Genomic DNA, 27,500 nt, shown 5'->3' on the forward strand with positions numbered 1-27,500 from the left:
AAACACTACTGAAATATTCCATCTCTTGCATTTCAACGATAGAAATCCAAAATGAACTTTGAAAAATCAAGAAAATGTAAGTGTGACAAGGTAAACCCACAACCAAACACTACTGAAATATTCCATTCTTGCATTTCAATGAAAGAAATTCAAATGAACTTTGAAAATCAAGAGAATGTAAGTGTGACAAGGTAAACCACGAGCAAAACACTCACTGAAATATTCCAACTCTTGCTTTTCAACGAAAGAAATCCAAAATGAACTTTGAAAAATCAAGAGAATGCATCTGTGACAAGGTAAACCACGACAAAACACTACTGAAATATTCCAACTCTTGCATTTCAACAAAGAAAGAAATCCAAAATGAACTTTGAAAATCAAGAGAATGTAACTGTGACAAGGTAAAGCACGACAAAACACTACTGAAATAATTCCAACTCTTGCATTTCAACGAAAGAAATCCAAAATGAACTTTGAAAATCAAGGGAATGTAAGTGTGATAAGGTAAACCACAACAAATAGCTACTGAATTATTCCAAGTCATATATTTCAATGAAAGAAATTCAAAATGATCGAAGAAAAATAAAGAGAATGTAAGTGTTACAAGGTAAGCAATGACAAACACTACTTAAATATTCCAACTCTTGCATTTCAACAAAAGAAATCTGAAATAAACTTCGAAAAATGAATAGAATCTAACTGTGACAAGTTAAACCACGATAAAACACTACTGCAACATTCCAAGTCATGCATTTCAACTGAAAGAAATCCAAAATGAACTTTGAAAAATCAAGAGAATGTAACTGTGATAAGGTAAACCACGACGAAAACACTACTGAAATATTCCAACTCTTGAATTTCAATGAATGAAATTCAAAACGAACTTTGAATAATCAAGAGAATGTAATGGTGACAAGGTAAACCACGAACAAAACACTATTGAAATATTCCAACTGTTGCATTTCAACGAAAGAAATTCCAAAATGAACTTTGAAAAAATCAAGAGAATGTAAGTGTTGACAAGGTAAACCACAACAAAATACCACTGAAATATTCCCACTCTTGCATTTCAATGAAAGAAATTCAAAATGAACTTTGAAAAATCAAGAGAATGTGACTGTGACAAGGTGAACGACGACAAAACACTACTGAAATATTCCAACTTTTGCATTTCAATGAAAGAAATCCAGAATTAACTTTGAAAAATAGAAAGAATATAACTTTGACATAGTAAACCATGACAAAACACTACTGAAATAATCCAGCTCTTGCATTTCAATGAAAGAAATTCAAATGAACTTTGAAAAATCACGAGAATGTAACTGTGACAAGGTAAACCACAACAAAACACTACTGAAATATTCTAAATCTTGCATTTTAACGAAATAAATTCAAAATTATCATTTAAATATTAGAAGAACGTAACTTTGACAAGGTAAAGCATGAAAAGACACTACTGAATTATTCCTAGTATTACTTTTCAGCGAAAGAAATCCAAAATGAACTTTGAAAATCAAGAGAATATTAGTGTGAAAAGGTAAATCATGACAAAACACTACTGAAATATTTCAAATCTTGCATTTCAACGAGACAAATTCAAAATGAACTTTGAAAAATCTAGAGAACGTAACTGTGACACGTTAAACCACGAGAAAACACCAATAAAATATTCCAACTCATACATTTCAATGAAAAATATTAAAAATAAACTTTGAAAAATCAAGAGAATTTAAGTTTGACAAGGTAAACCACAGCACAAAACTACTGAAATATTCAAACTCTTGAATTTAAATGAAATAAATTCAAAGTGAACATTTTAAAATCGAGAGAATATAAGTATGACAAGGTAAACCACGACAAAACACTGCTGAAATATTCCAATTCTTGCATTTCAATGAAAGATTCCAAAATGAACTTTGAAAAATTAAGAGAATGTAACTGTGACAAGGTAAACCATGACAAAACACTACTGAAATATTCCAACTCTTGCAGTTCAACGAAAGAAATCCAAAATGAACTTCGAAAAATTAATAAAATGTAACTGTGACAAGGTAAAGCACAAAAAAACACTACTGAACTAATTCCAACTCTTGCATTTCAATGAGAGAAATCCAAAATGAACTTTGAAAAATCAAGAGAATGTAACTGTGACAAGGTAAACCACAACACAAACACTACTGAAATATTCCAACTCTTGCATTTCAACGAAAGAAATTCAAAATGAACTTCTAAAAATCAAGAGAATTTAAGTGTTACAGGGTGACGCACGACAAAACACTACAGAAATTTTCCAGCTCTTGCATTTCAACGAAAGAAATCCAAAATGAACTTCGAAAAATCAAGAGAATATAACTGTGTGAAGGTGAAGTACGAGGAAACACTACTGAAATATTCCAATTCTAGCATTTCAACGAAAGAAATTCAAAATGAACTTTGAAAAATCAAGGGAATGTAACTGTGACAAGGTAAACCACGACAAAACACTACTGAAATAATTCCATCTCTTGCATTTCAATGAAAGAAATTCAAAATGAACTTTGAAAAATAAAGAAAATTTAACTGTTACAAGGTAAACCACAACCAAAAACTACTGAAATTTTCCAACTCTTTCATTTAAATGTAAGAAAACCAAAATGATCTTTTGAAAAATCAAGAGAATGTAACTATGACAAGGTAAACCACGACAAAACACTACTGAAATATTCCAGCTCTTGCATTTCAAAGAAAGAAATACAAAATGAACTTGGAAAAATCAAGAGAATGTAACTGTGACTAAGCTAAACCACGACAAAACACTACTGAAATAATTCAACTCTTGCATTTCAACGAAAGAAATCCAAAATGAACTTTGAAAAATCAAGAGAATGTAACTGTGACAAGGTAAACCACGAACAAAACACTACTGAAATAATTCCAGCTCTTGCATTTCAATGAAAGAAATTCAAAATGAACTTTGAAAAATCAAGAGAATGTAACTGTGACAAGGTAAACCACGACAAAACGCTACTGAAATATTCCAACTCTTGCATTTCAATGAAAGAAATTCAAAATGAACTTTGAAAAATCAAGCGAATGTAACTGTGACAAGGTAAACCACGACAAAATACTACTGAAATATTCCAACTCTTGCATTTCAATGAAAGAAAGCCGAAATGAACTTTGAAAAATCAAGAGAATGTAACTGTGACAACGTAAACCACGACACAAACACTTCTGAAATATTCCAACTCTTGCATTTCAACTAAAGAAATCGCAAAATGAACTTTGAAAAATCAAGCAGAATGTAACTGTGACAAGGTAAACCACGACAAAACACTACTGAAATATTCCAACTCTTGCATTTCAATGAAAGAAATTCGAAATGAACTTTGAAAAATCAAGAGAATGTAACTGTGGCAAGGTAAACCACAACAAAACACTACTGAGATATTCCAACCCTTGGATTTCAACGAAAGAAATCCAAAATGAACTTTGAAAAATCAAGAGAATGTAATTGTGAGATGGTAAACCACGAAAAAACACTACTGAAATAATTCCACTCTTTCATTTCAATGAAGGAAATTCAAAATGAACTTTGAAAAATCAAGAGAATATATCTGTGACAAGGTAAACCACGACAAAACGCTTCAGAAATAATCCAACTCGTGCATATCAACTGATATAAAACCCAAATTAACTCTGAAAAATCAAGCGAATGTAACTTTGACAAAGTAAACCACGACAAAACACTACTGAAATATTCCAACTCTTGCATTTCAATGAAAGAAAGCTAAAAGTAACTTTGAAAAATCAAGAGAATGTAACTGTGACAAGGTAAACCACAAACAAACACTACTGAAATATTCCAACTCTTGCATTTAAACGAAAGAAATTGAAAAATGAACTTTGAAAAATCATGAGAATGTAACTGTGACAAGGTAAACCACGACCAAACACTACTGAAATAATCCAACTCTTATATTTCAATGAAAGAAATTCAAAATTAACTTTGAAAAATTAAGAGACTGTAACTGTGACAAGGTAAACCATAACAAAACACTACTGAAATATTCCAACTCTTGCATTTCAACGAAAGAAATCCAAAATGAACTTTGAAAAATCAAGAGAATGTAACTATGACATGGTAAACCACGACAAAACACTACTGAAATAATCCAACTCTTGCATTTCAATGAAAGAAATTCAAAATGAACTTTGAAAAATCAAGAGAATGTAAGTTTGACATAGGTAAACCATGACAAAACACTACTAAAATAATCCAACTCTCGCATTTCAATGAAAGAAATTCAAAATGAACTTTGAAAAATCAAGAGAATTTAACTGAGACAAGGTAAACCATGGTAAGACACTAATGAAATATTCCAACTCTTGCATTTCAACGAAAGAAATCCAAAGTGAACTTTGAAAAATTAAGAGAATGTAACTGCGACAAGGTAAAGCACAACTAAACACAACTGAAATAATTCCAACTCTTGCATTTCAACGATATAAAACCGAAATGAACTTTGAAAAATCAAGGGAATGCAACTGTGACAATGGTAAACCACAAACAAACACTACTGAAATCATTCCAACTCTTTCATTTCAATGAAAGAAATTCAAAAATGAACTTTGAAAAATCAAGATAATATATATGTGACAAGGTAAACCACGACAAAACACTTCTGAAATATTCCAACTCTTGGATTTCAATGAAAGAAATCCAAAATGAACTTTGAAAAATCGAGGGAATGTAATTGTGAGAAGGTAAACCACGACAAAACACTACTGAAATATTCCAACTCTTGCATTTCAAAGAAAGAAAGCCGAAATGAACTTTGAAAAATCAAGAGAATGTAACTGTGACAACGGTAAACCACAAACAAACACTACTGAAATATTCCAACTCTAGCATTTCAACGAAAGAAATTGAAAAATTAACTTTGAAAAATCAAGAGAATGTAACTGTGAAAAGTTAAACCACGACAAAACACTACTGAAATAATCCAATTCGTGCATTTCAATGAAAGAAATTCAAAATTAACTTTAAAAATTATTATAGTGTAACTATGCGTAATTAAACCACAACAAAACGCAACTGAAATAATCCAACTCTTGCATTTCAATGAAGTAAATCAAAAATTAATTTTGAAAAATTAAGAGAATGTAACTGGGACAAGGTAAACCACACCAAAACACTACTGAAACAATCCCACTCTTGTATTTCAATGATATAAATTCAAAATGAACTTTGAAAAATCAAGAGAATGTAACTGTGACAAGGTAAACCACAACCGAACACTACTGAAATAATCCAACTCTTGCATTTCAATGAAAGAAATTCAAAATGAACTTTGAAAAATCAAGAGAATGTAACTGTGATAAGGTAAACCATGACAAAACACTACTGAAATAATCCAACTCTTGCATTTCAATGAAAGAAATCCAAAATGAACTTTTAAATATCAAAAAAATGTAACTTTGACAATGAAAAACATAACAAAACACTAATTATATATCCTAACTCTTGCATTTTCAGAAGCAGGAATCCAAAATGAACTTTGGAAGAACAAGAGAATGTAACTGGGACAAGCTAAACCACAGAAAAAACACTACTGAAATATTCCAACTCTTGCATTTCAACGAGATAGAAACCGAAAAATGAACTTTGAAAAATCAAGAGAATGTAACTGTGACAAGGTAAACCACGACAAAACGCTACTGAAATATTCTAACTCTTTCATTTCAATGAGAGAAATTCAAAAGGATCTTTGAAAAATCAATAGAATGTAAGTGTGTTAAGGTAAACCACGAGAAAACAACACTGAAATATTCTACCTCTTGCATTTCAACGAAAGAAATACGAAATCAACATTGATAAATCAAGAAAATGTAACTGGGACAAAGTAAACCACAACAAAACACTATTGAAATATTCCAACTCTTGCATTTCAACGAAAGAAAATAAAAATGAACTTTGAAAAATCAAGAAAATGTAACTGTGATAAGGTAAACCACACCAAAACACTACTAAAATAATCCAACTCTTGCATTTCAATGAAAGAAATCCAAAATGAACATTGAAAAATCACGGGAATGTAAGTGTGACAAGGTAAACCACGACTAAACGCTACTCAAATAATCCCCCTCTTGCATTTCAGCGAAAGAAATCCAAAATGAACTTTGAAAAATTATGAGAATGTAACAGTGACAAGGTAAACCACGACAAAACACCACTGAAATATTTCAACCCGTGCATTTCAATGACAGAAATTCAAATGGACTTTGGAAAAATACTGGATTGTTATTCTGACGAGGTAAACTACGACGAAACACTACTAAAATATTCCCACTCTTGCATTTCAATAGAAGAAATACAGAATGATCTGTGAAAAATTATGGGATTGTAACTGTGAAATGGTAAACCACAACAAAACGCTATTGAAATATTCCAACTCTTGCATTTCAACGAAAGAAATCCAAAATGAACTTTGAAAAATCAAGAGAATGTAACTGTGACAAGGTAAACCACGACAAAACACTACTGAAATATTCCAACTCTTGCATTTCAACGAAAGAAATGCGAAATGAACTTTGAAAAATTAAGAGAATGTAACTCTGACAAGGTAAACCACAACAAAACACTACTGAAATATTCCAACTCTTGCATTTCAACGAAGGAAATTCAAATGAATTTGAAAAATCAATGGGATGTGACTGTGACAAGGTGAACCAAGACAAAACACTGCTGAAATATTCCAACTCTTGCATTTCAATGAAGGAAATCGAAAATGAACTTTGAAAAATTAAGAAAATGTAACTGTGACAAGGTAAACCACGACAAAACACTACTGAAATAATCCCACTCTTGCATTTCAATGAAAGAAATTCGAAATGAACTTTGAAAAATCAAGAGAATGTAACTGTGACAAGGTAAACCACACCAAAACACTACTAAAATAATCCAACTCTTGCATTTCAATGAAAGAAATCCATAATGAACTTTGAAAAATCATGGGATTGTAAGTGTGACAAGGTAAACCACGACAAAACACTACTAAAATAATCCCACTCTTGCATTTCAACGAAAGAAATCCATAATGAACTTTGAAAAATCACGGGATTGTAACTGTGACAAGGTAAACCACGACATAACACTACTGACATATTCCAGCTCTTGCATTTCAACGAAAGAAATCCAAAATGAACTTTGAAAAATTAAGAGAAAGCAACTTTGACAAAGTAAACAACGACAAAACACTACTGAAATATTCCAACACTTGCATTTCAATGAAAGATAAATCCAAAATGATCTTTGAAAAATCAAGAGAATGTAAGTGTGGTAAGGTAAACCATGAGAAAACACTAGTGAAATATTCCAACTCTTGCATTTCAATGACAGAAATCCAAAATGAACTTTGAAAAATCAAGAAAATGTAACTGTGACAAGGCAAACCACAACAACACAATACTGAAATATTCCAACTCTTGCATTTCAACGAAAGAAATTAAAAATTAACTTTTAAAAATCAAGAAATGTAACTTTGAAAAGGTAAACCAGGTTAAAACACTACTGAAATATTCCAAGTCTTGCATTTCAATGAAAGAAATTCAAAATAAACTTTGAAAAATAAAGAAAATGTAATTGTGACAAGGTAAACCACGGCCAAACACTACTGAAATATTACAAGTCTTTCATTTCAATGAAAGAAATTCAAAATGAACTTTGAAAAAAATCAAGAGAATTTAACTGTGACAAGGTAAACCACAACCAAACACTACTGAAATTCTCCAACTCCTGCATTTCACCGAAAGAAATTCAAAATTAACTTTGACAAATCAAGAGAATGTAACTTTGACACTGTAAACCACGACAAAACACTACTGAAATATTCTAACTCTTGCTTTTCAAATAAAGAAATTCAAAATGAACTTTGAAAAATTAAGAGAATATAACTGTGACAAGGTAAACCATGACAAAACTCTAGTGAACTGGTCCAAGTCTTGCATTTCAGCGAAAGAAATACACAATTAACTTTGAAGAATCGAGAGTATGTAACTGTAACAAGGTAAACACGACAAAAGACTACTGAAATAATTCAACTTTTGCATTTCTAAGAGAGAAATCCATAATAAACTTTAAAAATCAAGTAAATGTAACTGTGATAAGGTAAACCACGAGAAAACACTACTGAAATATTCCATCTCTTGCATTTCAATGAAAGAAATCCAAAATGAACTTTGAAAAATCAAGAAAATGTAAGTGTGACAAGGTAAACCACAACACAAAACTACTGAAATATTCAAACTCTTGCATTTCAATGAAAGAAATCCAAAATGAACTTTTTAAAATCAAGAGAATGTAACTGTGACAAGGTAAACCACGACAAGACACTACTGAAATATTCCAGTACTTGCGTTTCAATGAAAGATTCAATAATGAACTTTTAAAAATTAATAGAATGTAACAGTATCTATGAAAACTAAAATAAAACACTATTTAAATTTTCACAATCTTGCATTTCAACGACTTAAATCCAACCCGTACGTTTAAAAATCAAGAGAATTTAAATTTGACAATGTAAACCAAGAAAAAACATTAATTAAATAATTCAACTCTGGCATTTCAACTAGAGAAATCCAAAATGAACTTTAAAAATAAAGAAAATGTAACTATGATAAGGTAAACAATGACAGAACACCTTGAAATATTCCGAGTCATTCTTTTCAACGAAAGAAATTCAAAATGAACTTTAAAAAATTAGGAGAACGTAAGTGTGACATGGTAAACCACTGCAAAACACAATTGAAATATTTCAACTCTTCCATTTCAACGAATGATATTCAAAAGGAACATTGAAGCATCAAGAGTTTCTAAGTGTGGCAAGATAAACCATAAAGAAACACTAATGAAATAATTCAACCATTACATTTCAATGAGAGAAATCCAAAATCAACTTTGAAACAGCAAGAGAATATAACTGTGATTAGGTAAACCACGACAAAACCCTTCTGAAATATTCCAACTCTTGGATTTCAATGAAAGAAATCCAAAATGAACTTTGAAAAATCAAGGGAATGTAATTGTGAGATGGTAAACCACGACAAAACACTACTGAAATATTCCAACTCTTTCATTTCAATGAAAGAAATTCAAAATGAACTTTGAAAAATCAAGAGAATATATATGTGACAAGGTAAACCACGACAAAACGCTTCTGAAATATTCCAACTCTTACATTTCAATTAAAGAAATACAAAATTAACTTTGAAAAATCTAGAGAATGTAAGTGTGACAAGGTAAACCACGACAAAACACTACTGAAATATTCCAACTCTTGCATTTCAATGAAAGAAATCCGAAATGAACTTTGAAAAATCAAGAAAATGTAACTGTGACAAGGTAAACCACAAACAAACACTACTGAAATATTCCAACTCTTGCATTTCAACGAAAGAAATTGAAAAATGAACTTTGAAAAATAAAGAGAATGTAACTGTGACAAGTTAAACCAAGTCCATACACTACTAAAGTAATGCCGATCTTACATTTAAATGAAAGAAATGGGAAATGAACATCGAAAAATCAAGAGAATGTAACTCTGACAACGTAAAGCACAACAAAACACTTCTGTAATATTCAAACTCATGAATTTCAATGAAAGAAATCCGAAATGAACTTTTAAAAACCAAGGGAATGTAACTGTTACATGGTAAGCCACGATAAAACACTACTGAAATAATCCAATTCTTGCATTTCAATAGAAGAAATTCAAAATTAATTTTGAAAAATTAAGAGAATGTAGGAGTGACAAGGTAAACCACAACCGAAAACTACTGAAATAATCCAACTCTTGCATTTCAATGAAAGAAATTCAAAATGAAATTTGAAAAATAATAAGAATGCAAATATGACAAGGTAAAACACGAGAAGCCACAATTGATATATTCCAAGTCTTGCATTTCAAAGAAAGAAATACAAAATGAACTTTGAAAAATCAAGAGAATGTAACTGTGACAAGCTAAACCACGACAAAACACTACTGAAATAATTCAACTCTTGCATTTCAACGATATAAAACCAAAATGAACTTTGAAAAATCAAGGGAATGTAACTGTGAGATGGTAAACCACGAAAAAACACTACTGAAATAATTCCACTCTTTCATTTCAATGAAAGAAATTCAAAATGATCTTTAAAAAATCAAGAGAATATATCTGTGACACGGTAAACCACAACAAAACTCTACGGAAATATTCCAACTCTTACATTTCAACTAAAGAAATACAAAATTAACTTTGAAAAATTAAGAGAATGTAACTGTGACAAGGTAAACCACCACACAATACTACTGAAATATTCTAACTCTTGCATTTCAATGAAAGAAAAACGAAATGAACTTTGAAAAATCAAGAGAATGTAACTGTGACAAGGTAAACCACAAACAAACACTACTGAAATATTCCAACTCTTGCATTTCAACGAAAGAAATTGAAAAATGAAACTTTAAAAATCATTATAATGTAACTCCTCCAAGGTAAAGAACGACAAAATCCAACTGAAATATTCAAACTCTTGCCTTTCAATTAACAAAATTCAAATTAAACTTTGAAAAATTATGGAAGAGTAACTCTGAAAAAGTAAGCTACGACAAAACACTACTGAAATATTCCAACTCTCGCATTTCAAAGAAATAAATCCAAAATGAACTTTGAAAAATCAAGTGAATGTAACTGTGACATGGTAAACCACGACAAAACACTACTGAAATAATCCCATTCTTGCATTTCAATGAAAGAAATTCAAAATGAATTTTGAAAAATCAAGAGACTGTAAGTGTGACAAGGTAAACCACAACCGAACACAACTGAAATAATCCAACTCTTGCATTTCAATGAAAGAAATTCAAAATGAACTTTGAAAAATCACAAGAATGTAACTGTGATAAGGTAAACCATGACAAAACACTACTGAAATCATACAACTCTTGCATTTCAATGAAAGAAATCCACAATGAACTTTGAAAATCATGTGAATGCAAGTGTGAAAATGTAAAACACGAGAAAACACAACTAGTATAATTCAACTCTTGCATTTCAAGGAAAGAAATCCAAAATGAACTTTGAAAAATCAAGAGAATGTAACTGTGACAAGCTAAACCACGACAAAACACTACTGAAATAATTCAACTCTTGCATTTCAACGATATAAAACCAAAATGAACTTTGAAAAATCAAGGGAATGTAACTGTGACAAGGTAAACCACGACAAAACGCTACTGAAATATTCCAACTCTTTCATTTCAACTAAAGAAATACAAAATGAACTTTGAAAAATCAAGATAATGTAAGTGTGTTAAGGTAAACCACGAGAAAACACTAGTGAAATATTCCAACTCTTGCATTTCAACGAAAGAAAACCGAAATCAACTTTGAAAAATCAAGAGAATGTAACTGTGACAAGGTAAACCACAACAAAACACTACTGAAATATTCCAACTCTTTCATTTCAATGAAAGAAAATCAAAATGAACTTTGAAAAATCATGAGAATGTAAGTGTGACAAGGTAAACCACACCAAAACACTACTAAAATAATCCAACTCTTGCATTTCAATGAAAGAAATCCAAAATGAACATTGAAAAATCACGGGAATGTAAGTGTGACATGGTAAACCAGGATTAAACTTTACTGAAATAATCCCCCTCTTGCATTTCAACGAAAGAAATCCAAAATGAACTTTGAAAAATCATGAGAATGTAACTGTGACAAGGTAAACCACACCAAAACACTACTAAAATAATCAAACTCTTTCATTTCAATGACAGAACTCCAAAATGAACATTGAAAAATCAAGGGACTGTAATTGTGACAAGGTAAACCACGACAAAAAACTACTAAAATAATCCCACTCTTGCATTTCAACGAAAGAAATCCATAAAGAACTTTGAAAAATCACGCGATTGTAAGTGTGACAAGGCAAACCACGACAAAACGCTACTGAAATATTCTAACTCTTGCATTTCAACGAAAGAAATCCAAAACGAACTTTGAAAAATCAAGAGAATGTAACTGTGACAAGGTAAACCACAACAAAACACTACTGAAATATACCAACCCTTGCATTTCAACGAAAGAAATTCAAATGAACTTTGAAAAATTAAGAAAATGTAACTCTGACAAGGTAAACCACAGCAAAACACTACTGAAATATTCCAACTCTTGCATTTCAACGGAGGAAATTCAAATGAATTTGAAAAATCAATGGAATGTGACTGTGACAAGGTAAACCACGACAAAACACTGCTGAAATATTCCAACTCTTGCATTTCAATGAAGGAAATCGAAAATGAACTTTGAAAAATTAAGAAAATGTAACTCTGACAAGGTAAACCACGACAAAACACTACTGAAATAATCCCACTCTTGCATTTCAATGAAAGAAATTCGAAATGAACTTTGAAAAATCAAGAGAATGTAACTGTGACAAATTAAACCACTACAAAACGCTACTGAAATATTCCAACTCTTGCATTTCAACGAAAGAAATCCAAAATGAACATTGAAAAATCAAGAGAATGTAACTGTGACAAGGTAAACCACTACAAAACGCTACTGAAATATTCCAACTCTTGCATTTCAATGAAAGAAATTCAAAATGAACTTTGAAAAATTAAGACAATGTAACTATGATAAGGTAAACCACAACCAAACACTACTGAAATATTCCAACTCTTGCATTTCAACGAAAGAAATTCAAAATTAAATTTGAAAAATCAAGATAATGTATCTGTGACAAAGTAAAACCACGAAAAAACACTAGTTAAATATTACCACTCTTGCATTTCGAATAAGTAAATCCAAAATGAAATTTGAAAAATCCATAAATTTAAACTGTGAAACGGTAACCCACGACAAAATACTATTTAAATATTCCATCTCTTGCTTTTCAACGAAAGAAATTCAAAATGAACTTTGAAAAATCAAGAGAATGTAACTGTGACAAGGTAAACCACAACCAAACACTACTGAAATATTCCAACTCTTGCTTTTCAACAAAAGAAATTCAAAATGAACTTTGAAAAATCTAGAGAATGTAAGTGTGACAAGGTAAACCACAACCAAACGCTACTGAAATATTCCAACTCTTGCATTTCAACGAGATAAATCCAAAATGAACTTTGAAAAATCAAGAGAATGTAAGTGTGGAAAGGTAAACCATGACAAAACGCTACTGAAATATTCCAACTCTTGCATTTCAACGAGATAAATCCAAAATGAACTTTGAAAAATCAATTGAATGTAACTGTGACAAGGTAAACCATGACAAAACACTACTAAAATATTCCAACTATTGCATTTCAATGAGAGAAATCCAAAATGAACTTTGAAAAATCAAGGGAATGTAACTGTGACATGGTAAACCACGACAGAACACTACTGAAATAATTCCCACTCTTGCATTTCAATGAAAGAAATCCAAAATGAACTTTGGAAAATCAAGGGAATGTAACTGTGACAAGGTAAACCACGTCAAAACGCTACTAAAATATTCCAACTATTGCATTTCAACGAAAGAAATCCAAAATGAATGGGTGAAAAAGATAAGTACTTCAAGTTGGAAAATGGGTTTAGGACGGTCACTAAGAAAGGAACTTGCTCTGAAATGCCCTTTGAAAAGACATAACATAACATAACATAACATAACCTAGTATAACATAACATAACATAACAACATAACCTAACCTCACATTTGAAATTACTCGTAAACGGGGGAACGTTGGGGGGCGGGGGGGGTTCCTGCGGGGTTGGGGTTGGGGGATCGGAGCCATTTGGGGTCGGGGTAGAGGACCTCACGACACTGTTCAAATACAACTTGTGTATTATAACGACCACACTCAAATCCTCTTCTAAAACATCTTCTAAAATCATCTTTTAAAATGTCTCTAACTGTTTTGCCGAAATAATTCCCTAAAATGTCTAAAACAGTTTCACCCAAATAATCCCTAAACGTAATCTCAGCGTGTTCCTTTTGTTATTGGCATCCCTGCGCTGTCACACTTCAAATTTCTAGGAAACCCTTTCCTACGTTAATCTCTTCATCTCATAAATGTTCCTAGCTACACTATTAAGTTTTCGTTAGAATATCACTTTATCTCTCCGACTTAAAGCTCAGTGAAGCCGTATTTAAAAATAGAATTTCTATCTTTTTAGACTCCCGCATAATTCCAAGATAACAAGTGATGTCATTTCTAATTCCTGACACTAAAGATCAATGAAGCCCTATTTAAAAATAGAATATTAATTTTTCTCTCTGACCCAAAGAACGTTTATTCCTCTGACCTAAGATTAAAGAAACCATAATGTTTCTTAATTCCCCTTTCGTGAATCAATACATTCCCCTAGCGATTATGTAAGTCAATTTCTCAGGTTATGTTAGCCAAAAGATCAAAGAATCCATGTTTGTTTCGTAATTCCCCCTTCGTGAATCAATAATTCCCCCGCCGATTATGTAAATCACCCCAATGTCATTACACCTGGACAAACAACAACAAATAAATCTACCTTGAAACATCCATCAAAGTGAGAAAATTCATGTTTTTCCATTCTCACTGACAAAAACCATAAAACATCCATCAAAGTGAGAAAAATCCGGTTTTTTCATTCTAACTGACAAAAACCATAAAACAGACATAAATTGTTGTTGAAATCCATGAAAAACATCAAATAAATTGATCAACACCCATAATCGTCCAGGAAATAACCATCAATGTGAGAAAATTCCTGTTTTTTCAAGTGAGAAAAATTCTGTTTTTTCATTCTCAGTGAGAAAACCATAAACCGCGTGGTCCTGTCACGAGTCGGACCCCCCTTTCTACTAGCGATGTATGACTAGCGGGCAAACCCAATCATATACGTAATAATTCCAATTCGTTTTAAGTTTTGATGTTGCTCCTCACTTTCAGTTGCAAAACTTGTTTTTTATGTTTAATTTCTTATCGTTTTTTTAAATGGTGCAGGGAAATACGGTGCTCCCTTCATAGCAATGTCCCTTCCAACATGAAAACTTCCTCCGTGGAAAGATCCTTCCACATAACCCCCTGACCCCCCCCCACCCCTACTACCAGAAAAAATTCCCCCTGAAGACGTCTGTACACTTCCCAATAACCAACACTATATGTAAACATTGGGTAACGTTCATGACTTTCAGCCCTCCCCCCGGGGACTTTGGAGGATCGAGTCATCCTAAAAGACATATTTATTATTACTAAACTTGATGAAACTTAGCCTATATATTTGAAATCTGCATTAAAATCTCATTCTTTTGATGTATCTATTGGTATCCAAATTCCGTTTTTTAGAGTTTCAGTTACTATTGAGCTCCTTACTTACAGTTCGTTACCACGAACTGTTTTATCGTAGCTTTAAAGTAATAGGTTTATGCATTCATATCTTGGATCCTTCACATGGCCCACTGAGCATTTTTCATCGTTTAAACTGGACAATGTGAAGCAAATTCGGTGAAATATGACTAGTTATATAGTATGCACTGTTATTGGTTGTTTTAATTCTTCTATAATATTTACTTTCTTGCATCAATAACTAGTATAGTTTTTCATTTCAATTTGCAGGAGTCGCTTGCTGCGAATATCTATAAGTGTTTCAACTCTAGTTTTAATCCCCTTTTGCTTTGGTCTACAGTCCCCCATTTCCGGCTTGTATATTGTTTTAACAAACTTTCTTTTCTAACGCACCCCATTATTAGTGGGGGATCGATTTCTAGTTGATCTATAAGGGGAATGCTTCTCCATGAATTCTCTTAACAAAACCAGTTTCCATGTCTTGATTTAATTTCAGTTTTTCAGGATAAGCACTATCTGTGATTGTTTATTCGTATTCTGTTTGACAGTGATTAATTAAGTAAAACTTTTTCCACAAAATAAGTTTTTCACAGATAAGTAAAGAACTCCATTAAACAAAAAATAAACAAAAATAAAATCAAATAATCTACCAAGCTTGAAACTACCACAAATCAGCATCGATAAATAAATGAAACACAAAACGAACAGAAATTACAATAAATAACCGAGTCAAACTCGAAACGAGCAGAAAATAACATAAGTTGGGCGCAAAACCCCTATGCCTTCCCAAGGCCAGAACAAAATTTGTATTTTACTAAAAAAATATAAATGTTTTTACTTTTATAACTTTAATAAATCAAATAATATTAACATTTTGATAACTAAATATAAGTATATGTATATTAAACTGACAATGTGCATTCGTTTGTATTGTTTCCACGACAACGCCTTCTATAAAATCCTTATATGCCCCCAGGGCATAACTTAAAACCCCTGCCCTGAAGCTTTTGGGGGAGTGTCCTCCTCAAAACATATTCTCTATCTGGAAATCAACTACGCTGAACAAAATGGCTATCTCACCATTGGAGGGCTAGTTGCTCTCCAATCACTTTCGACTATTAAAAAGGGCTCTAGCCATTTGAATTTCCAATCAAATGAGTCTGTTTTGAAGTTTCTACGACAACACTTTCTAAAAAACCTTATATGCCCCCAGGGCATAACTTAAAACCCTTGCCCCGAAGGTTGTGAGGGAGTGTCCTCCTCAAAAAGATATTTTCTATGTGAAAATCAACTACGCTGAACAAAATTGCTATCTTAAAATTTTGATTGGATATTTTTAGGGGAATGATGGGCGTGGGGGGGGGGATAGTTGCCCTCCAATCACTTTCGACAATTAAAAAGTGCACTAGGCCTTTGAATTTCCAATCGGATGAGCCTGTTTTGAAATTTCTACTACAACACCTTCTATAAAAACCTTATATGCCCTCAAGGGCATAACTTAAAACCCTTGCCCTGAGGGTTGTGGGGGAGTGTCCTCCTCAAAAACACATTTTCTGTCTGGAAATCAACTACCCTGAACAAAATGGCTATCTGAAAAATTTTGATTGGATGTGTTCGGGGGGAATGATAGGCGTGGAGGGGAGGGGGGCTAATTGCCCTTCAAGCGCTTTCGACTATTAAAAAGGGCACTAACCCTTTGAATTTCCAATCGAATGAGCCCCTTTTGAAGTTTCTACGACAACACCTTCTATAAGAACCTTAAATGCCCCCCGGGCGCAACTTACAACCTTGCCCGGAGGGTTGTGGGGGAGTGGCCTCCTCAAAAACATTTTTTCTATCAGGAAAACAACTACGCTGTACCAAATGGTTATCTCAAAATTTTAATTGGATGTGTTTGGGGAAATGATGGGCGTGGGGGGGGGGGGCTAGTTGCCTTTCAATCACTTTTCACTATTAAAAAGAGCACTAGAGCTCTCGATTTCCAATCGAATGAGCCCCTTTTGAAGTTTCTACTACGACCCCTTCCATATGAGGTACCCTGCTTTAAAGGAAAAAATAATAAATGGTACATTGTGCCAATATTTGTTCTTATATGCCCTCAGGGCATAACTTAAAACCTTTGCCCCAAGGGTTGTGGGGGAGTGTCCTCCTCAAAAAGATATTTTCTATCTGGAAATCAATCACTTTTGACTATTAAAAAGGGCACTAGCCACTCCAATTTCCAATCGAATGAGCCCTTTTCCAAGTTTCTACGACAAATCCTTCGATGCGAAGTGCCCAGGTATGGAAAAAAAACACATTGCGCCCACATCGTTCTTTATTTAGGCAGCGCTAGCGCGCTGCCTATGATAATTTGGTATCGCTTTTCTGTTTTTACAAGTCTGTGCCGACCTGTGTGTAAATTAACTAAAAAAACAAGTTTTTTTAAACTGAAAGTAAGGAGTGACATAAAAATTTAAAACAAACAGAAATTATTTTTGAAAATGGCTGTACTCTCCTCAACGCCTCGCTCTATTCGTAGAGTTGTAAGAAAGAGTCTAACTTTAACGTTAAGAGCGAGGCGTTGAGGAGGGGACAGCCCCTTTCATATACGGAATAATTTCTGTTCGTTTTAAGTTTTTGTGTCGCTCCTTACTTTCAGTTAAAAAAACTGTTTTTTTTCGTTAATTTCTGAACGTTTTTGAATTAATGCTGGTTTGATTTTGGCTAACCGTACATGAATAATTAAAACGAAATTCGCATATTAATTTTTCTTTTTTTGGCTAATTGGCTTTCTCGAAATTTTGTTCTGACGTAACTTAGGAATTAACTTACGTAACGATTTTCTATATTCGTATGTTTTTATTATGTATATTAGGGAGTTCGCTCCCTTGTCAATGCCTCGCACTTTACGGTAAAGTTTGAATTTTGTTCGAATCACAAACCCCTTAATCACAAAGGCCGGTTAATTAGGATAGATAGCTCTTTTGAAAGTACAACAAAAACTTAGCGTAAAGAGCGTGGTAATGACTAGGGGGCGAACCCCCTCATATACGTATTCATTTCTGCTCGTTTTAAATTTTGATGTTGCTTCTTACTTTCAGTTGAAAAAAAACTTTTTTTTCATTTCATTTCTGATCGTTTCTTAAATAATGCTGGGAAATCTGGGGCCCCCTTCATAGATATGTTCCTTCCCCGATGTAAATATCCTGCTTGGATCTATCTTCTCCTTTATCCCTACTCTGACCCCAAACCTCCAATAGAAAAAAATTCCTCCTGAAAACGCCTGTATACTTCCCAATAACCAATACTATATGTTAACAATGGGCAAAGTTTATAACTCGCAGCCCTTCCCCCGGGAACAGTGGATGATATAGTCATCCTCAAAGACGTATTAATTAGATTTTCGACTATGCTGAAAAAAATGGCTATCTGAAAATTTTGATTGGGTGACTTTGGGAAAAAAATTAGATTGGGAAGGGGCCAAGTTGCCCTCCAATTTTTTTGGTCACTTAAAAAGGGCACTAGAACTTTTAATTTCTGTTCGAATGAGCCCTCTCGCGATATTCTAGGACTACTGGATCGATAAGATCACCCCTGGAATACCCATCCGTGATCTTTCTTCTGGCAAAAAAAAAAAATACAAATTCATCATTTCTATAGATAAGAACTTGAAACTTTTTCACTAGAACTCTTCGATACGCTGAAAATGATTGTCTTATTTTCATTAAATGTTTGTAACTTTCAGGGTATGTTTCCCCCTTTCGCTAAAAATAAGGCCAATTTTCTCAGGCACTTAACTTCTGATGAGTAAAATTAAACCTGGTGAAAAATATATATATGAAATTAGCATAAAAATGTGATTCTTTTGATCTATCTATTGGTATCAAAATTCTGTTTTTTAGAGTTTCGGTTACTATTGAGCCGGGTTGCTCCTTACTTACAGTTAGTTACCACGAACTGTTTGATATTGAAAAAAAAAATGTGTTGGAGCTAAGTTAGGGTTCCACCCCTGTTTCCTTTCTTTTTCATATAAATAACCTGTCTTCGTTTCCATAATTACATTTGCTTAGAATTGCCTATAGTATAATTTTCAATGATAAGTTGAAGTCTCGTTGCTAAGCTAGTGATTTTGAAATAAGTAAGATTTCAAGCTGAATTTTAGTTTTGTCTTCGGCTGATCTGGACAACTGCAAGATAATATTATTTAAAAGAAGCTAAGAGTTTAACCTTTAATTTAGCGGATTGGCCAGGCCATTCTAAAGTCCACCCCTACAGAAAGTACTTGGTATACAAGTGGTGTTTTTTTGTTTTTAGTCTGCCTTCAGAGTTTATGGATGTGTGTTTTGTTAAGTGACGTGAAAAGAATACAAGTGAGGTACTTTCTACAACCGTTTTAGATTATTTTTCCACGAAACCAGGCAGGGTAGGGAAAGAGCTCGCAAGAAATACCGTCATTAGTATATCGACAGGGGGGGAGGGTCCGTTTACCTTCAAAAGAGATAGCTAGAGATATTAGGGGTGACTCAGGTGCTGGCACCCTTGGCCTAGAGTTAAGCTTTTTGATCGTTCGATCACGTTACCATAACCTGGAACAGGGTATACCATAACATGGTATTACCATACCCTATATTTACGGTACGGTAGTGGTGGCAGCGAGGCTTTCTACTCCAATAAGTGGTGCAAGCGGCTTTCCATTACAATAAGCTATAAGACTAGCTTGGGATCTTTTAATAGTAATCGTCTTCTATTCTATGATCATCTTTAGCAGTGAGCGGCCGGGCATGTTTTTTTTGCTATTATTATTTGATTTTGATGAACTTGAGGGTGAGAAAAAAAATATCAAAGCCACCTTCTAAGAGACGGGTTTGAAACTTACGCAAATTAGTTTAACGATCAAACAATTCAGAGAATTCAATCAAAAGAGTTGGTGTACGAATTGGTTGTTAGACCACGGTTTTCTTCGCGGATAAGGGATAGAATTCTTAATAATTGGCGTAGATGATCAAAGTGGTATGGAATCTCTCCTTTTGAACAAAAATCTTTCAGCCGATCCACATTTTTAAGAAATCGGAGGGTTTGACATGTTCATGTATGTTCATCTTCAAGGGCGAGGGATTAAAGAACAGTGTTGTATGTCTTCTGTTGGTTTCTGATTTGCATTTGAGGCTAAGAGTCAGTCAGTTTCTGGAACCAAATTGTTCTGTCTAAATTGGGACATAATCTTTGGTGATGAAGGACTTACAATTGTTGCTGGTCTATCAAGCAGAATGGCATTAAATCTAGAATCGAATAAGACGTTCAAAAATAGGAGAACAGGGTATTGTACTCTGGCTAAGTACACGGTTCTGGTTTCTAATGTGCACATGGGACAGGGGTCGCACACGAGGGGGCTATTAAACATTCAGACTGCTTTAAAAAAGTACAATATACTTTACTGTCAAAATGTAATAGTTTCTAAGGTGGAAAAAATATTTTACAGCGCATAATTATTGTCAACTATCATAATAGGTGTTTAGAAAAGGGATTTATTGTCCGAAAAAAAGCACAATTATACTTAATGAGATGTATCTAACCGCTCGCACATTTGCACAGTGTTTTTGAACTGAAACAACAAGCCCCCTGCTTTGCCTCTAACATTATTAAGACAGACTCTTCCTAATTTAGTACTTCCCATAGAACCGACATAGTTACAAAGGAAATAGGATATTCTGAAAAAAAATATATCAGAAATGTTCAAAGAAATATTATCACAAAAAAAAAAAATAGATCACAACATGCAACATATATTAATTCACGAGCCATTAATATGTTCTGGCCGGCCACACGTACCTCTTGGGCCATAGTTCTCCCATTTCTTCCGTATTTTTATCTTTTTTTTATACTTGACTGTTGTATCATCACAATAATCAAAAACGTAGGTTTTATTGGAAAATATCTTGTACTGACTTTAAGCGATAAATAACAGTTCGAATAGGAACAAAATCCTTTGATTAGACAGTGAAAAAAAACAATCAAAATATATACTAGATATTTCGATCACATGTGACCGAATCACTGGCGATGACGCAGTAATCGAATTGAGTGATTAGTGTTTCACAGTGACGCAGAATCACTATTTCAGCTAATGACGATCACTGTACATGTGACTAAAATATTCAGTATATTTTTTTTATTGTTTTTTCACTGTCTAATAAAAGGATTTATTCCTATTCGAGCTGTTATTTATCTTCATGGAAAGGCAGTGTCATCTTCAGAATTACCCACTGATTGTAAGTGACATTTAAAAATATATTCATTTTAAGGAAAGTAATTTTTTCCGAAATTTTACTTTCCAGAACAAAAGTAAACACAATCTACGTAAAAGCATTGAAAAAAAAGTCAGAGAAAAGGAAATTTATCATCAAAATTGCTGCTAATGGAGATGAAAATGAGGTAAAAGCATACATTCGGACTCTAGCTACAAATCTACGATACATTTGTAGGGGAAACTAATAAAGAATGGTTTGTTTTGATAAATAAATTGCCAATTTTCAGCTAGATTTAAATATTTAATGTATCAGCTTGCTCCAAGTTAAAACAGTATTAGAAAGGTTTAAAATTGGTAAAGCTGCAGGAATTGGTGGCTTTTAAAATGAACTCTTTAAGTAAGGAGACTTTATTTTGACCGAACCGCTACACCAAATTGTTACTGAGATATGTGAAATCGAGAATATCCCCACTGACTGGAAGAAAGGTTTCTTAATGAAGCTATTTACGAAAGGTAGAACAGCCAACTCCAACAATTTGCGGGGTTGTCTACAGTCCCTACAAAGGGAAGTATTCTAACAAGAGCTATTGAACCGCACTCAGTCATAAATTGGTGTAATTCTAAGGGATGGACAACATGATTTTAGGCTGGGTAGATCTTGTACTGATTTGAAATTGAGTTTGAGGGTACTAATAGAAGAAGCAAACGAATGGCAAAAGGACATTGTCGTTGCTGTCATTGAATTTCGTTGCTTTCAAGATTAATTTTGCAATAAGGATGTGACACATCCTTGACTTGTCAAATTCCTGAACAGACAGGATCATCGACAGCTTTATCTCGGAAAAGGCGAAACAACCACTTGGGACTGGTAAAAAATTGAAAGCAGTCTATAGGGATATTGATACATGGTTAAGATAGGTGGAGGTCGTGTACCCAACGATGCTTGCTGTTGGATTCCTCCTGGGTTCAGACGACGCGGACGGGAAAGTGACGCTTGGACTTTATCTTCAGAATGATGCCGTGCTTTTGAATTCGTCCCTGGAAGATCTGCAGTCCAATGTATTGGGAAGGTCTTCGTGCAGAAGCACCGTTGTCGGCTTAGGTGCCAGCCGGTGATGGATAACATAAGTCTAAGCAAGTAAGGAATAGGACCTTAATTAGATTTACGATAATTATGTTGGTCATATAGGTATATGTTTTTGTTCTCGTAGAATTGCCGGAAATAAGAATTTCTCACGAAACAAAAATAATAATAACATCAACTTATCAAAAACTATTCATTTGCAAAACGAAACGGTGTATATTTTTCATCTTTATTTCAGGAATGCAAGAACACTATGCATGTGACGTTGAAATAAACCTTTGTTACTCCTCCCCATGTCAAAATGGGGGAACCTGCTTAATGAAAGAAGGTGGATACACTTGCCGTTGTAAACCAGACTTCGCTGGTAAGTACATTTTAAATTAGGAGAAAATTACTTTGCATTCTATAAAATATACTTTCAAAATGCACGTGGCCTTAGTTTTTCTCTAATATGATCATTTCTTGTTAATATGAGGTGCTACATACTAAGAAAAACCTAAGGGTTTGGACGCTAAAAAAAATTTCGACTAGGAATGAGGATTGAAGTCACATTGGGAGGCTAGAAATTCAGATAAATCTTATTGAAAAGATTTTCCTTTTGTTACCAAATCTCGCTTCTTGTTTGCTTATTTTGGGCTTACCATCCACAAATAACAAAGGTTTTGTTCTTTACGAGAATTATTTCATGCACACAATTTTTTGCAACAGGTAATTCTAAAGTTAATAAAAGCTACATATTTAGAATCAGCAGTTAAGTTAGATAGTTGTTAACTAATTAAACTTTAAATAAAAAAGAGGATCGTTTTTCTTTCTTTGGGGGAAGGGGGTGTGAGGTTCAAAATTTCGAAGCTAGTAAAAGAAAGCTTGTCAGCTGAATATACAACATTCAAACTCCGCTTCTTTTTTCAGAACTAAAGAAGGTAAAACTACAGTAAACATATTTTCGTAATTTTATTTATTATGGTTTTGGTGTGAATTTTCAAAACCACCACAAATTCGCTCAATTCACTAAAAGAAATTATCCAGGACACTTAAATCATTTGCAGTTTTAGCTTCCCTTTGATACCATGTTCTTCCATCACCTTTGCGGCCTTCCTAAGAACAAAGTCAATAAAAACATGGATAAGACACTAGCACACTTTTGACTCAGTATTGAACAATTTTCTAGTCTCTTTCCTTCTTTTACCGCATGCATTGTTAATCTCGTACAAAGCCATAAAAGGTTAGAAACTCTACAGAGCTATTTTGTTTTATCACAAAACCTAACCCAAATCAAATTCTTGCTTATAATCTAAAATATTCAGGACTTATTTAATCATTATATAAAATTAGTGAGAGAATCAGTAGCTCGAAATTTTGCTGTTTCTCTGGAATTTCCTGCCCAAGGTGGGAGGTTAAGAAGGTCTTACAATACTTATAATAAAAAGAATAGAGAGCTCTTTTATCCCCGTTAGAATGGGCCATAAGGGAGATGCGACAGAATGTACGGAATAAGGAAAACACTATAAGGGCGTGCAAGTGAAAAACGTATCAGTAGCAATTTACTGCCAATAAGGAGCCTGTAACTACGATGGACTATATTTGAAAGGTGCTGAACAAGAGCCAAACAAGTCGGTGGAGATTGGACGCAAACAGGAGGTCCAGATAAATAATAGTACCTGAGGTGATAAAAATTGATAACCAAGTCGAAGAGAAGTGGTAAAAGGCTGTAGAACATGGGTAAAACCCTAGCATTTCACATTCAGTCCGATTAAACGAAAGACTAATCCTATAATACACCATTGGTAGTTGTGAGACATTTTCCTCAACTCGAGAAAACGATCTGCTAGGACCCAGGATATCATCAGCATAATTCAGGAGCGTAGTATCTATTCCACGAAACAAGCATAATCTGTAATAGAGCCTGCTGTGGCTCGTCAACCTTATTATATACAACGGAGAGGAGCAAATAGCTCCCTACCTAATGCCTTTATATACAGAAATCATTACTATAGGCCTATTAGTCAGAGTAGATGACCCAGGACAATTTATCTGAACTTTAGACTTATGGTACAGAGTTCTTAGAGTTATGACAACTGATACGCATATAAACATCATTGCGACACTAGAACCTGCTGTAAGAAGTTAACAGTTAATAGAAGGGGCCCCTGTTTCTTTCTTTTGTGTATTATTGACTCGATATATAATCTGCCAAGAATTTCATCATTTACGTAGCCATCGGGACTACAACCAGTCTGCTGTACCTGAAATATCCCCCCTCTTCTTGGTGAACGAGAAAAAAAATAATGAAAATTAAGTCTGCTTATCATCAGTGGGATGTCATTTTTTTTTTTTTTGGCTGCTTTCTGACCCAGGGTCTTGTGCTTTTACCATGTTGCCTTTCCTCTATCGTTGGCTCTTACAACATCAATTACATCTTTTTTCCATCTGGTATACTTGATATGTCTGAAAATTTATTCATTTTAGGCAAAACATGTGAGATCAATATTAGAAAGGACGTTTGCCAGCCAGGTGTTTGTCAAAGTGGCTCAGTTTGCTTCCCCAGAGAAACGGGAGTACAAAGTAAATGCAACTCTTCTATTAAAGGACCAGAATGTCTTCCCAAAGGAATTCAATGCAAAAACTGCTCGTTTCCTTCAGATTGGGTAACAGAAACCTGTGATTTAAGGACAAGAAGCTTTTCGAAAGGAGGCTTTTTAACATTTCCTGCACTTAAACAAAGATACAGATTCCACATTAAACTAAGGTAAGTTTTTTTTACCAAGGATCGGTAGCGTTAAGAAGAGGCGATACGGCAGAAATGCAGTTTAAAAATATATAGATGTATAGAGAAATATGAGAATATTGTTTGAGTTCTCCCATATTTCTGCACTTGGGGGATGGGACAGGGCTAAAGTGTCACATATGATCGGTTCAACATGAAATACTGCGGTCAGAAAAGTACTTTTTTACGTTTTATATCTCAAGTTCCAGTAAAATTTTTCTGATACCTGTGACGAAAGAAAAAAAGTGGCCTTGTAAACCCCTGGCATCGTAAATACATCAAAAAGCTTGTGGTAACGAAGTGTAAGTAAGGAGGGATGCGGCTCAATAGTAACCGAAACCCTAAGAAACAGAGTCTTGATAACAGTAGATACATTAGTAGAATTGATTTTGATGCTAATTCAAAATCAAAAGTTACGACTTAGTCTAGACTAGAACACTCTAAAGCTGCAGCTCAAGTGCTATCTGACAATTCCTACCTAATTTAATTGAGTATTGTTATGGATGTGGGATGACTAGAATCTAACCCTTCAAAGAGGTCCTTCCGATCATAAACACCCAACAACGTATTGTAGCTGTTGGCAGGGTTTTGTTGAATGAATTCAACCCTCCTACTTGGGATTTAGGCTACTGAAATAGGTTTTTATACTATTATTCTCCTTCCTTCCACAGAGATTGGATCATAGGCAGACCATAAAAAGGAGTAACTATGAGCCTGACAGCCTGGCTCTTCCTATTCTACAAATTTAGTTTACTTGTAGATCTGACCTCCTCTTTGGGTCAAAGTGGCTTGTGGAACAAATTTAGGGACCCCGCTACCTCCTTTGCCGGAGGGTAGGATTAATCCCTGACAGAAAAAGCGTAGCTGAAACATAAACAGTTAGTTAGAACTAGGTGGTTTGAGACCTTAATAGCTTTTCTGATTATTGTTCTGATGGCATGTTTTTGTAAACCTCCCTTTTCCTCACCTACAGAGCTTCAATCGGGCCCTTATGTAAAAAGAAATGGCTTAATCATTGGCTTTTTCTTCCCAAAAAGTTTCATCAAGATTAAACCAGTCAGGTAAATTAGTAAAAAAAAGCTGTTCAAAGAAAAGTAAAAAGCAACATCAAAACCTAGAACAAGTAGAAATAAAGTCATATATAAAGTCAAACTTAAAACGAAGAGAAATTACTATGAATGACTAGGTAAACCTTCGATCTCTATTAAGTCGACGCTAATGCCAGTGTGTTTACTGATGTCCTGATAACAAGACATTAGGGAATTCCATCCCCGAGTAGGTTGCATTGAGTTCAAACGTCTAACACCTGCCTCTCTCCTAATTCCAGCCCCCTATCAAGTTTGGTCTAGATGCAGCAAGATTTCGGTAGATGTTTAGATGATTAAAAGTTGAAGGACACCCTCCTCCACAAAGATCAAATGGGTACGGACTCCCCCGTGGATAAACTAGGGCCGCTACTCTTACTTCCACCTAAGTTTGGCTGTGATCTGACATTCAGCGATGTCAATAATTTAAGGGATTCTACTTTTTCCGTCCCCGCGAAGGTCAAATTGGGACATTAAAGTGTAATTGGGACATTAGTTCTTACGTTTTATCAAGTTTCATGACGCTCTGATAGCCCCTTCTGGTAATTGTTCTGGGACAGAAATTTATGAACCTAATTCTCCCAAATAGGTCAGATCCGATACAAACTCCCAGAATGCACAACTAGGACGAATAGTCTTATTCCCCATCAAGTTTGGCTAAGATCTTACAACCCTGCTTTGGCCGATGTTGAGATGATCCCTCTTCAACTCATTAGGGAACCCCCTCGACAGTCTAGAGACCCCTCTATCCATTCTCGTAGCGTCTAGAATTGGTAAGAACTTCCAAAGGTCCAACTAAGCCCTTATCCTTACTTTTTACAAAGTTTATGGAGATCTAATAGCTCCTTTTCTGGTAGAGCTCTGGGTAAAATAAATTTATGAATTTACACCCCTCCCCCCTCAAAAAACGTACTTTTACATCGAAGTTTACTCTCTATCAGTCATGGTTGTGTGTCTTGTTGTACAACTGTGATCCATGGATAGCAATTGCTGCAAA

General features: G+C 34.0%; 1 protein-coding gene across 1 annotated transcript in view; it reads left to right on the forward strand.

The window, feature by feature from the left end:
- Positions 1-27,500, forward strand: part of LOC148940057 (protocadherin-like wing polarity protein stan) — a 421,746-nt gene that overhangs the window by 286,248 nt on the left and 107,998 nt on the right. The window contains exons 10-11 of the mRNA XM_089106281.1: positions 22,893-23,018; positions 25,121-25,400. Coding sequence (XP_088962407.1) covers positions 22,893-23,018; positions 25,121-25,400 — 406 coding nt within the window. The remainder of the gene's footprint in view (positions 1-22,892; positions 23,019-25,120; positions 25,401-27,500) is intronic.

The sequence above is a fragment of the Artemia sp. Qi Xiang Cuo genome, chromosome 20, assembly GCF_049724085.1.
Source record: "Artemia sp. Qi Xiang Cuo chromosome 20, ASM4972408v1, whole genome shotgun sequence".
Lineage (NCBI taxonomy): Eukaryota > Metazoa > Arthropoda > Branchiopoda > Anostraca > Artemiidae > Artemia > Artemia sp. Qi Xiang Cuo.